The 13,731-nt window shown below is 36.8% G+C and overlaps 2 protein-coding genes across 2 annotated transcripts in view; one reads left to right on the top strand and one right to left on the bottom strand.

Annotated features, from left to right (window-relative positions):
* PARP10 (poly(ADP-ribose) polymerase family member 10) overlaps positions 1 to 13,731 on the top strand; it is a 1,579,412-nt gene that overhangs the window by 1,011,940 nt on the left and 553,741 nt on the right. The gene's annotated exons all lie outside the window — the stretch shown is intronic.
* LOC122798630 (riboflavin transporter 2-like) overlaps positions 2,637 to 13,731 on the bottom strand; it is a 295,120-nt gene continuing 284,025 nt past the window's right edge. The window contains exon 4 of the mRNA XM_044067717.1: positions 2,637 to 4,395. Within this exon, the coding sequence (XP_043923652.1) occupies positions 4,177 to 4,395 (219 nt within the window). The 3' untranslated portion in view covers positions 2,637 to 4,176. The remainder of the gene's footprint in view (positions 4,396 to 13,731) is intronic.

Raw genomic sequence — 13,731 nt, 5'->3', positions numbered from 1 at the left:
TAGTCCCCTGAGGATTACCCAGCATTATGCTTGCTGTTGGCACTGCCCCCCTCACTCAGCTCCCAGTGGTGCAGTCCATGTGAGATTGCCTAGTAGATAGCTAGGGTGGGGCATAAAGGGGGGTGGCTGCCCTAGGCGCATACTGTTAGGGGGCATGATCATGCTCAGAAGAGTTGCCAATCAAGGCTGAGTACACTACCAGTGTTAAGTACTGACGATCAATTACTAAGCCATTTTTACAGCTGTTTGAATGAATGTGATATGATGATGGCAAACACAGTAAGGAGTTAGTAAAAGCTTCTTAACTCCTTGGTACAGTTCCTTTTTTTTGGGCCTCACTTTAGGTTGAGGGGGGTGCCAGTCTGGGAACTTCATAGCTTCATAGGTAGGTACTAGGCTATCTGCCCGAGGGCATTTATAAGCCTAGCCAGAGTGTATCTGCTTTTGCCGCCCCATTGATTACTTAACTGAGCCTCTGTCAAGCAGAGCCAATGAAGTGATCCCAGGGGTGTACTTTCTGTTGCCCATCCACTCGTCAAGGCTTCTCTTGAAGAGTGTTAGTGAGGGGCTCTGCCTAATGTAGTTATAGGTTCATAGGTAGGTACTATATAGGTTCATAGGTAGGTACTACATAGGGCACCAACTGACTTTACAGCTCTGTGACCAACACCCCTAGATACTTTTTGCTTTGTGTTACCTTCAATTTCATTCATAGTTTCATTGTAGTTTTGAACCGAGTTCAGGTCCTGAGATCATTAAGGAATATCGACTCCTTTCTACTGATGCTGTACTTATGGTCCCATTCCCAACTTTCTAATAAGCATTTAAACTCTGTCAAATTCTTAGCTCGTCTAAACAAATCTGTCCCTCTTTGCCACATTATTAAGAAAGATATTGTAAGTGAGGACAGAACAGTAATGGTTTCTAAGGTTTTCTTTTAATTGTAAATCCAATGCAGCCATTAATACTGGCTCATAAATTGCTTTATGCCCTTAGCACAGCTTTCCACTGACTGTATAACAATTAATGCTACAAAGGTCAATCTCTTTCAACTGTTCATTATATGACAGGTTAGTAACTCCTCCTAGCTGATAATGTTGACACTATAACTTCATGCCTGACTTGTAGCTATACATCTTTTGAGGCAGTGCTTCTTGAGAAGCCTCATACTCAGCCAGCCTTTTTTTCATTTCAACAGTTTTATCAGTTTGTCTGAATAGCTAGTTAGAACTTCTATTTTTTACAGCCTTTTGTTGCTTCAGTTGATATATTTCTTCAGTGTTTCATTTATTTTAATCCTCTCTTGAGTACATTTCATTTATTGTTTTTCCTCTAAATTACTGGAAGCCATCTCTTGTACCTAAGCTGAAGCATGAACCATTTTTTTCTGAACACTTCCAGGATTCATCCCAGCCAATGTTTTCTCTTCTGCTTTTAAAAATGATTTTCTTTCAGTTTCTCTAAATTATTTCTTTGCCGGCATCCAGGCAATGTACTTACTAGCCAGTAACTGAATTTTTGCCTAACATTGCAATAACACTGGCCTTATTTCTCAGTTTCTGTTTTCACAGTGGGAGAGCTGAAATAAAGCTATTGATCAGTGGGCAGCCATCTTGGTAGTCTGTAGCTATACATCTTCTACTCATTAACTAAAGTGTTTACTTTTATTCTCCTATAGCTCTGGAAATCATTTTCAATGTTTATTTGTATCTATACATTAGAGGCCACAGTGGTGCAGTGGTTAGCGTTGTCACCTCACAGCAAGAGGTTCTCCCATTCGATTCTCGGCTGGAGCACCTTCTGTGTGGAGTCTGCATGTCCTCCCTGTGGTCGAGTGATGTTAAAGACATGCAGATAGGTGTGTGCGTGAATGGGTGTGCTTTCTTTGAAGGTTGGGCATCGGGCTGGCAACTCGGCACCGTAAAAATCCATTGCCAATCATTAGCAGGTCGGAGTTCCGCTCTGGCGACCCCTAACCGGGAAAAGCTGAAAGACTACTATTTGTATCTATGCATTAGAAGGTTCTGAAGCAAAGCAATCACTCAGAATGCTGAAAACCTGTTTCATAAACATTAACAAATTGTTGGAATGTAAAGAAAATGAGTACAGCAGTAAATGCAACTAGAAGTAAATCTATTTCATATATTTCCTGTACCATACTAACCATTACCACAACACTTACAGATTTATTATGTTTTTTTTCTAAATAATCATCATTGTGCCAAAAAATATGCAATGTATAGCGTGAAGGGTTACACAGATTTCTGTCAATTTTTTGGTTTTGATAAAAAATGTACATTATTTCGTAAAGTGTTGCTTGCTGAAATATCTCACTATCACACAGTGGTGCCAAAGGTGTCATGCGTTTGAATGCTTTTTATTTACTAATCTAATAATCATCTAGTATATAGGCTGGTCCAATTACAGCCATGGCTCAGGCAGTGTGGAAGTCATACACAACCTCTGGTAAAATTAGGCATTATAAAATAATGTTACAATGGTAACAGAACTGTAGATGCTATGCAGGCCAACATTTTACTGAACTTTCTGAGAAGACACGCTTGCAGAGTGATGTAAACATAAGTTTAAGTGTACTCTAACAGATGATTTCCTGCTAGTACTGCAGTAAGCTTTACTATGCTACCTGGAATTTGCTATAGGGGCTGTTAAACAAATCCTGTTCATTTGTATTTTACATTAGCATCTTTGGTAAAATTCAAACGTGTCATACACTCTAGAACATGGATGTGCAGCACAGATGGTCAAGGCTGTGAAGTGCTGACAGATTTCATCATGTCGTTCTCAGTTTGTTTTCCCTTAGCATACTGTGTAGACTTATGTTCCTGGGCCATCCTTAAAAAGAGATATTTGTAGTTAGTGGATTTTATTTATTGGCTTGTCTGGCATGCAAGGTAATATAATTATCCCACATAAGAATGGTATACTAGTTACAGTTGTGGTGTATTGTCTCTGGTCTTGGCAAGTATTGTGTACATAAAATAGTACTATATGTTCTGTGCAGAGAGATGTAATGCACATTAAAGTTGTGCTAATTTGGTGACCTCTCCTACAGCATATTACTCAAAGTGAAGTTGCATTGTGTTAGCTTAGTGATATTCCAGCTGTAATATAAATGCACACATACTATCTGGGAATTTTCTGTTGATGGTTGTTCATAGGTTAATACTAAGTTAACTGTCCTTGTGGGTCATTTTAAAAGTTGCTAGTTACCCCACTTGAGAATCAAACCCTACATCTTGTGTTTGTAAGGTAAACACCTTAACCATTATACCAACCTCCCAACGACAAATGTTTTGTAATTGCTTACTTATAACAAATCGGAATCAAATCCATGATAAAATGAGACATGAACCTCTCCACTCTATGTATTAATTAATAATGCCACAGGGGAATTGACATAAGCTCATAGCCAACTGCTACCCTAGCTTTCTTAATAGGCCATTTAAGCCTAACTAATTTCCTTCCCAAAGGTGAGAATCAAACACTGTACCTCATGTCTGTGAGTTACACACCTTAACCATTATGCCAAGCCCCAATCTTTCTGTCGAACTAATATGTATATGTAGTATTTGGATTTTGCCTGGTACTTCTCATATCAAGCCTCTGCTAAACTGGTTATAGTTCAGTGTGTTATACAAAACAGTGGTGTAATTGCTGAAATTATTCCATGTGGTGTGCTGTATAAACTTAGTTTGCTGTGTGCTTGATAAACAGTAGGAAGTGGCATAACTTAAAGTCCCACCTTTCTGATGAATAGTCCATACCCGAAATGTATCCTAATGGCTGAAGCAGAAATTATACAGATAGGTGAAGCATTGGGGTGCTGCAGTGATGCGAACACCACAAACACAGAAGTCCTGCTGACATGAAAAGCTCTCTCTGCAAGTTCCAGCCTAATTAAAATTCATATTGTCTTTTTTCTGGCATTTCCTTAAAGGTCCCTTGTAAATGAGAGAGACAGATTGGCAGTATTCTGTAGAAAATTCCAGTGTATACAGTCTTAAAATGCTTGAGACAGTCTGTCCTGAAATATTAAAAAAAAACAAATCAGCATCGTTATACATCTGAATAAACTGATACTTTGAGATGTGATATATTTTGTTCTTTCATAATTTGTAGATCAAGTCCAGTAATTAGGCTTGGGCTCACAGAAAACTACAGGTCAGCTGAGCAGACTGTGTTGCAAGGGTCACCAGACTGGAACATACCATATACATTGACTAACGGGAACATAGTAAGAGCACCAAGCATGGATCCTAGCTGCACAGTTGCTCCACACCACACGAGGGCGCTGTGGCCTTCATCTCTGAGAATGATACCAATCATCACTTTCACATAGGAGAGGGTTCCCACAAACAACACCCAAGACAAAACCTGGTAGGAGAGAAAAGGACAAAACAGTTACCTGATATTAGTTATTTAGTAAATGATAAGTCTTGATATGACATGAATTTGGCATATCTTTCTCACTAGAACTATTGCTTTACTTATATGTTAACACTGCCTGAGCCTCACAACTGAACTGAATACATTTTTATAAACATAAAAAGAAGTCTGTGTTCTTGTGATCTCAAATGTATAAGACATTTATTTGATAACCATTCATGTGTAATATTAATTATTTAATCTAGCTGGCAACTATTTGTTACTGAAAGCTATAATAATTCAGTTTTTCAGAGTGTATGCTGTTCCTTCCTTAGTTGATGCACATTTCTATTCACATGTTAAGTTATAATTATTCCATTAATTTATGTTCCATTTTTGTTTGTGTGTGTCCTGCACATACAGTCTCTGGCTCATTTTACTACAGCAAATGTGTCAGTCTAGAAATGAACTGTAGACTTGCTGGGAGTATACCTCAACCTCTTTGTTAAAGAATTCTGTACAAAGCCAAAAATAATGGGGGGTGGGGAATAAAGGCACAAAATTAGGGACATTTTTTTAAATATTACTCTACTTCAAAAACTCAGTAACTGAAGAATTCCTGAGGAACAGATGTACTGAGGAACCTAATAATCAAAAAAAAAAACCACCATATGCACTGGAAGAACACCACTGGAACCCTTCTTATCATAGTTAATATTTAATCGTCGCTTTCATCAAAAGAATTCATCAGAAATAAAAATCTCACACATTTTCAAACTCTTTATACAAGTTTAAAAGGTGCATGTGTAACAAGCAATCCTTTAACAGACTCTATTAAACAATAAAACACATTGCTTGTTAAATAATTAAATACAATTGAGCTTAAATCAAATTAAACCTTAGCCCTTGCTTACATAGTCAGTTTCTTATCTGCCAAAAACACTTTGTATTTATAGTGTCTTTTAGACCTGGTGGATAGTCTGCAGCTAATCTAATCTGCCACTCAGTTTCTTATCTTTCAGTTTGATTCTTAAAATGTCACCCAGCCACATCCTCATATGAGGCTGTAGTGTCTGACTAATTCTAATTCTCAGTAATTTACTGGAAAACATATTTTATGATGGAAAAGGCAACAATATGAGGCATAATCAGGGACAGTTGAGAAGTATGGATGGGAAATAAAGACTGTTGGTCCATAAAGCTGCCCAGTTCTCTATTTGTTGAATACATTGCAGATCCTCCTTAATTTACAGCTTATTTTTTTTTAGTCTCCCATAAAAATTACCTTGCATATGTCCCACAAAGCCCTCAAGTCTACTTCAGTATTTGACCCCACTACCTTATGATGAGGCTGTTCTAAGTATTCACCATCCTCTCTGTGAAAAAAAAAAAATGTTTCCGTTTTATATCTCTTCATTTAATTTCTCCAAACCTTTTGGGTTTTTAATACTATGGTAAGAATGGATTTCATTCCTAAGTAAGGGTATAATTAAAGTTCATGAAATAAGTATTGTTTCAGTCTTTGATATTAGTCAAAAGTGTTCATTGCATCACCTGCAATGAGGCCAGAATTGACTCCTTCTGCAATTCATACAGAGTTGCATGTATAGACAGCATATCTAAATATGACTGCAGATTATTTTTTCATTAGACCCATTGCTCCTAATACTATTGGAACTGTCTGTGTATCTTTCTTTCACATTACTCTTGTTTCCTAATATATTATGATTTTATGCCTCTCTCTCTCTCTCTTTTTTCTCAAATAATTTTTTATTGAATTTTACCAAAAAGGACAATGAAACAATATGGCATGACAATCCAATCAAGATAAAACAGAATTAAATACAAAGTGAAACAGGTACATCATGAATATGAACATTTACACTGTAGTCCTCTTATATAACATAAGCTGTAACAGAAAAGGGGGGAGGGGGGAACAAAAAGAACTATGTACAAGATTATCAAACATATATAGACAAGAAAAGATTACCCAAAGGTTATATAGGAGGTGCTACTGTGATTTCCATAGAAAGGAACCAAGTAATTCTGTAATAAAGACACAAATATACAAGGAGGTAGATCAGACCAGCCAGGTTGAGAAACTGAAGCATCTTGGATACTAGATAATCACTCTGAAAAACATCAAAAATTATTTTCCATATTTCCTTGTAATATACTCGCTTATTTGGGTTATTAATGAAAATTTTTTGTGAAGATATGTACTTTATCGCTAAATTCTTAAGGCCGCACCAGGAAAGTTTAGTGCGATCTAAACAGTTTCCAGTTATATAGAATTTGGTCAATAAACATAAAATTATGAGTGCATGAAGCTTAAATCTAGGTAACCTAAGATCAGTGACATGCAGGATTGCTAGTTCCCATGAAAGGGTCGATTTATGATAACCCATCTTTTCTAGTCTAACTTTGAGGGAGCACCAAAGTTTATATGTGTGACTTCAGGACCAAAGAATGTGTACCAAGTCCGCTTGAGGAAAGGAGCAGCAAGGACATGACGAGGATGTATTGGAATTAAATTTATTTAAGATACATGGGGTAAAATAAGTATTGTTATTTATCATTAGTTGTGTGTAAATCAACTTTTTAAAAGGAGAAAACTTAAGAGTTAATTCTATTGCTCTGAGTTTTTGGTCTTTACTAAGATTACTATCCTGCTGATTCCAGTAGTTGGAAAAGAGTATTGCACTCTGATGCTTGGAGGCCATCAATAGTTTATAAGTAGTAGATATCATGTTTTTACTTCTGGATAGACTTTTTATGATTTCCAAGGTAGCAGAAATGTTATTTCCAATATTTGGTTCATCTGACACTACCGATGTTAGGTGTTCTTTGATTTGACGAAGGGTGATAGTGTACTTCTGACTGAGTTTTAGTTCTTCCTTAAGTTCACTCAGTGATTTCTCCTTGTGTCTACATATATCCCAAATGCTACAATTTCTTATTAAGGGGTACTCAAGTAAATTAATCATTTTGTTGTTTAACCTAATATTAGGGTTAATATGGATTGGTTGTAGTAAGTGGAGAGTATTCTCTAACTCCATGAACTTTATTAGATTCTGGAAGTCTTTAACATTTTGCTTTATGGTGGTATGAATGGGAATATAATTCAGGCTTTTAAATGATAAGAAAGGCAAGGCTATAGGGTTAATATTGATACTAATCACGTAATCGCTAGCAATTTCAGTAATCAGTGCTACTTTGTCTTTTTTTCATGGATTACTATATCTGGTTTTCTTGCATCCATTTTTGAATCATTGGAAATGAGTGATCTCCATGATGTACAGTTCATCATTCTCTATAATTCTTTGTAGTTCATGTTTCCAATACTTGTCAGCTACGTTTATATTGGAGTGCTTGCACAATCCCCATTGCAATAGTCTTGACTCATTACTGTGCCTTTCAATGCTGCCATGTACATGTATCACACCCAATAACAAGGTGTGCAACTGTTTCCAAGTATTCTTTTACAGAACTTTCATTTGTCTGTTACTCCTACATGTTCAGTGGGCTTTATAAACCAACATTTACACAGTCCACTATCCTGGGGTGCCATTATTAACCTTTCATCCTTTGGTTTCAACTCACCTCTCCTTAACCATTCCTGTGTCAATTCCTGATCAACATGAGATTGTTCCAGCTGATCTGTATACTTGTCACAATATTTATGGCTTTTCCACATTCCTTTCCTTCTCATCTGCTCCTTCCTTCTCCTTATATTCTTTCTTTGTTTTTTTTTTTTGGCACATTCAGTTGCTGTCTGATTTATGTCTAGCTCTGGATTGCTTTCCAAACTTTCCTGACACCTTAATGCTTCTGCTAAACTAATGAGAGAGATCATCTTAGACTTCCCCTTCTCATGTTTTAAAACTTTCACTATGTTTGGATCTGATGAGGTCAGCAGATGTGCATACAGTCCAACAACTGCTGATCTATAGGAATCAATTTCGAGGAGCTCCATGCTCGTTCAAACTGTGGAGTATCAAATCTTGGCATACACTGATTCTTACATATTGTTTGATAAGCGTGAAACATTTTTCTTGTTGTTCTGTCCAACTAATCTGATTCTTTGTGGGGCCAGTCATTCACACCAAAACTGTAAGTTAGAACAGGAAGAGCAAAAGAATTTATAGCTTGGACATTATTCCGAAATGTCAAGGCTGCTTTCATTATTAGTTGGAGTCTCCTGAAGTATTCCATACATAATTTTATTTGCATTTGTTCCCATTTTATTGCCAATCCTTTATCAATGCTTAAATATTTATGTACTCATTCCTGCTCAAGTTCCTTTATACCACATTCCTGTCCCAGACTGATATTTTTGTGGTATTGCAACTTTCCTGCTTTAAATGTTGGATTTGTATTTTTATCAAGACCAAATGTCATTCATTTATTAACTGAGAAAGTTTTAACCACTTGCAGTTCTGCTTTCAACTCTTCTGCTGATGAATTATACAGTTGTAAGTCACCCACAAAAAGTAGACGAGAAGTCTTTAAGCAAAGTTGTTTTTGTAACCAATACCTAATCTGTTAAGTAAACAGCTTACTGGGTTTAGGGCAAAACAAAAAAAAAAAAAAAACAGTGATAAAGACTTACCCTGGAATATCCCCCTTTGAGTTTTTATCCCTGGGATAATAATTTGTCCTTTATCATGGCTTAGCTGCAAAGTAGTTTGCCTCTGTTTCATGGTCACTGGAATGTAATCGATCAATGTAGGATGTATCTCATACATCTGTAACTATTGCTTTATCCATGAATGGGGGATGTGGTCAAATGCTTTCTTGAAGCCTATCCATGCCATTCCATTTATAGATTCATCCCCTTTTTACAAGGCTTTATCTAGCAAAGATGATCCTTTGTGCCATATGACTTTCTTTTGTTACTCTTTTCTTGTATTGCTGTAATCGAGTTGTCTCCTAAATGACTGTTAAGTCCATCTGCATCAGTTCATATATACACTTTGTAGGTTCTGAGGTTCATATATTTGTACTGGCTATTTTAAGCCTACCCAATTTCCCTATGTGAGAATCAAACCCTCCACCGTTTGCCTATAAGTTAAACACCTTAATCATTATGCCAATCTCCCACATTGTTGGAAGGCACGTTATTAGGCTACAGTTTTAGGATGGCTTACATATTCATTGTTAAGGGGGCGTTTCATTTTTTTCTGTTGTTAACCAGGTTGGTATACGTTTGGGGTGCGCATATAAGTAATTCTTACACAGGGCTAAATCTTGTGCAAACATGTTAATTCTTTTAGCCAGACATTAGGTACTCATCTGAGCCTGGAGATTTACATTTAGGAGCTTTTCTTAATTCTGTTTCAATTTCTCTGGCCATTACATCATACCATTTTAAATTTTGTACATTTGAACTCCTTACTGTTTCTTTTCATTTTTCTCTCCATTCAGCATCTTTGTTATGTTCCACAGAGTTTTCATAAATATTTCTTCAATATTAGTCTACTTCTTCCTTTTTAGTGGTGTTTCTATTCTTTTTGCTTTGTTTCCCAGTTCTGTATAAAACGTTTTTGGGTCATCAATAAATTGCTTAGTTTATACCTCTCATGAGACCTCTTCCCTGTATCTTCTGCAGATATGCTGCTGTTCTGTTAAATCCGTTGAGTGCTCCTTCATCATTCTGACATAACTGCACTTCTACTTGATTAGGTTGCTGTCCTCTCATGAACTAGAGATGCTTTGCTTTTGGAGACTAAGGAGTGGTCAGAGAACTTCACTGGGGAACAGTGCAGGAGAGCAGCAGCCCCGGGATGGAAGGGGAGACATCTTTTCTGGAGGGAATTATATGATCAAACATGTAGAACTAGAGCTGGGATGAGACAGGGAGTTAAGGTATACACCTTGCTCCATGGATGGGAGTGACAGGGCATGGATGTTGCTGCGGAAGTGAAGTAGACTTGAAGTCATTGTCAACTTAGGGGTAAAAGACCTAGCATAAAAAAAGTCAGAGTAATTCAGGAGAAGTTTGGTAATGTGGAGGATGTGGCCATAAGTGAGCAACATAGACAGTGGCATTCTCAGAGGAGCTGCCTATGTCATGGTACCTCATATCAGACGTTTCAGCAAATAACTGATAAACTGATGAAGCACTGAAAGCCTTGGCTTCATATTAGACTGGAGATCCGATAAGAGGAATATAAACCTTTACTAATATGATGGTCTATGTCTGTCTGATAGGAAAAGTGGGATCCAGAAGAAATGTTTAAGAAGTTTCATTAGCAAACATTGTAGGTTTATGCTTAAGTCCTTTTATTGTTCAAAGTGCAGTATAAAAGTAAAATAAAAACAATAAGCAAATATATAAAGTATTACATTAATGAAAATATAATAGGTAATATATAGTTGCTCAGGAAAAGATTGCTGAGAAAGGTTGATTTTCATGTAACTGTTAAAGACTGCAGCAGTGGGACAGTCTCTTAACCCACGGAGCAAGTGAGAAGGACAAATAAAAAGGCTCTAATTCCATCACTATCAGTTACAGATTTGGACTTTCAAGATGACTGCCCACTGATCAACAGCTTAACTTCACGTCTCCCAGTGTGAAAACAGAAATTAAGAAAAGGATTGCCAGTATAAAATTCAGTTAATGGTCATAGGCAGGGGGGTCCATATTATATGCTTGAAGAATCTCTTCTTCGAACACATAATAATCGACATTACATGAATATGCCTATTGACCCCATACCCAATTTTAAAAGGGAAATTGATTCCTTTTTACAAAAGGCTGTTGAAGAAGGGATTATTTTGGATGCTATAGGATTCTGTAAGATTACATCTGACGGTTTCGGGTCCACAGAAACAGGTATTATATCTTTTACCTAAAATACATAAATCCCTGACAAACCCCCCCCTGGTAGACCAATAGTTTCTGGTATAGGTTCATTAACAGAACCGCTTTCTGTTTTTTTGACCCAATATTTGAAGCCCCTGTTAAATATGATACATGCTAGAATACAAGATACGACACAATTTCTTAAAATAATATCAGACACCCAATTGGAACCAAACTGACTTTTATGTACCCTAGATGTAAAGGCTTTATATACTAACATTCCCTACTGGGCAGGACTTCAGGCCTTACAATCCTGGTTGGATCGAGCTAGTTTATATCCAGTTGGCTTTAATACGTTACTTGTCTGTATGACTGAGCATGTACTCAATAAGAATATGTTTAACTTCCAGGGGGAATGTTTTTGGCAAGTTCAGGGTACTGCGATGGGTGCTTCGTTTGCACCCATTTATGTGGACTTGTTCATGGCTTATCTTGAGGAACAGCTGATATATGACCCCACTCATAATATCTATATTAATGAACTTGATATTTGGAGGAGGTATCTGGATGATTGCTGGCTGGTGTGGCGAGCGGATAGGGAATACTTATTGGAATTCGTTCAGTATTTGAACAATAATAAATGGGGAATTGAGTTTACTCTGATTTCGGATTCTTTCCAGATTAATTTTCTTGATGTGACAGTTATCAGAAACCCAGATGATACCTAGAACTCGGGTGTTTCATAAGTATCCCCAATATAACAACTTACTTTTTGCCACTAGTATGCATCCAAGCCACACCATCCACAACATCCCCAAGTATCAGTTCTTATGTATAAAAAGGATTTGTTCCACAATGGAGGATTACAACACTTCTCAAGTGGATCTTATTAATAGATTTAGAGTGAGGGGATATAAAGAACATGACATTATGTCTGCCAGTAACTGGGTTTCTAATTTGGATAGGATGCCTTTATGGAATATAAGGATAAAATACAGAGGGTGGAGTCTGAAAACATTAAATTTGTAACTACTTTTGGGTGAAATATTAATCTTATTAGGAATGTCATCTGCAAACATTGGAATATACTCGTGGCCAATGATGTACTGCATCAGATTCTTGGTCCTAATTGTCTGTTTGCATATAGGGGAGGAAAGACACTTGGTTCACACTTTTCCCATTTTTAAATATGTTAGTACCAGAGGTGCGGTTTACCATCAAATTACAATTGCTGGGGACAGATTACTGGGTTCATTTCCCTGTGGTCATTGTTCTTCATGTCAGTATATATTTAAATCCAAACAATTTACTACTAAGAACACAAGCCGGGTTTTTGACACCAGGTTCTTTGGGAACTGTGGAACCAATTGGGTAATATATTTAGCTACATGTACCTGCTCAGCTTATTATATAGGCCAGACTTCATGTCATTTTCCGTATGTCAAAGCATAGGAGTGATATTCGCAATAAGCGACTTACGAATGCATTATATAGACATTGTACTACACACAATACTGCCAAATTCTATTTTATGATTATTGATAGAATTCATGGTAACAGGAACAATAGACAGGGTTGGCATTTGATTCTTAACAAGAAAGAGAAGTATTGGATCATTAAATTGGGGGGTCTTTTTATGCCTGGGCTCAATGATCATTTGTAGAGTGTATCTTTATAGAATCTTCAGTATCTTTATAGAAAGAAATATATTGGTATTGTTGACTTCACCAAATTAATTACTTTTGTTACAGAAAATTACATATCATGGAAGGTGGAGATCTCATTGGATGGACTGCATTATTTAAATGGTTTCATGGAATTAATTTGTTTGTATATCCCACTGAGGAAGGCGGTTATGCCGAAACCGGTTTGGGACCATTAGATATATGACTGGGACCATTAAATAAATGTTATAGTTATCCACTTATGTGTGGTCTGTGCTTTTTACACTTTGGTGCTGGCTGTTTGTTTATGGAGATCTGATTTGGTTTGGCCTTGCATCTGCCGTACGTGCAGACATTTCTATCTTCTCTGTGGAGGATTCAAGCCCTTGTCCCTTGTGGCTAAGGTACACAGTTTGATCCTGAGAAAATTAATTAACCTGCCATCCCTAACTATGGCATTATACACACACACACACACACACACACACACACACACACACACACACACTACAATAAAACACTGAAAGAATATATCAACTCAAATAACAAAAACCTGGAAAAAATAGAAGAATCTTTAGCTATCTGTTTAGATGGATTGATAAAATTACAAAAAAATCACAGTTTGGAAGGAAGAAAAAGTTGTTTGAATATGAGCTACTTGAGAAGAGCGATTACAAAAAGTAGCAGAGTTAGACGACAGAGCACACAGAGAAAAAAAACATGAGATTCTCTGCTCTGTCTGAGAAACAGGAAGTAACAGACTGCATTAATTTTATGAAAGCACAAATAAGCAACATGGCTGATATTCCACAGCAGAATTTGTTAACTGAAAGGGCATATCAAGTGTATGCTCCAAAACTGGGCATGCAAAAG

Source organism: Protopterus annectens, chromosome 3.part1, assembly GCF_019279795.1.
Source record: "Protopterus annectens isolate FY-2018-M chromosome 3.part1, PAN1.0, whole genome shotgun sequence".
Taxonomy (NCBI): Eukaryota; Metazoa; Chordata; order Ceratodontiformes; family Protopteridae; genus Protopterus; species Protopterus annectens.
The sequence above is the reverse complement of the archived record's forward strand: the minus strand, read 5'-3'. Positions and strand labels throughout refer to the sequence as shown.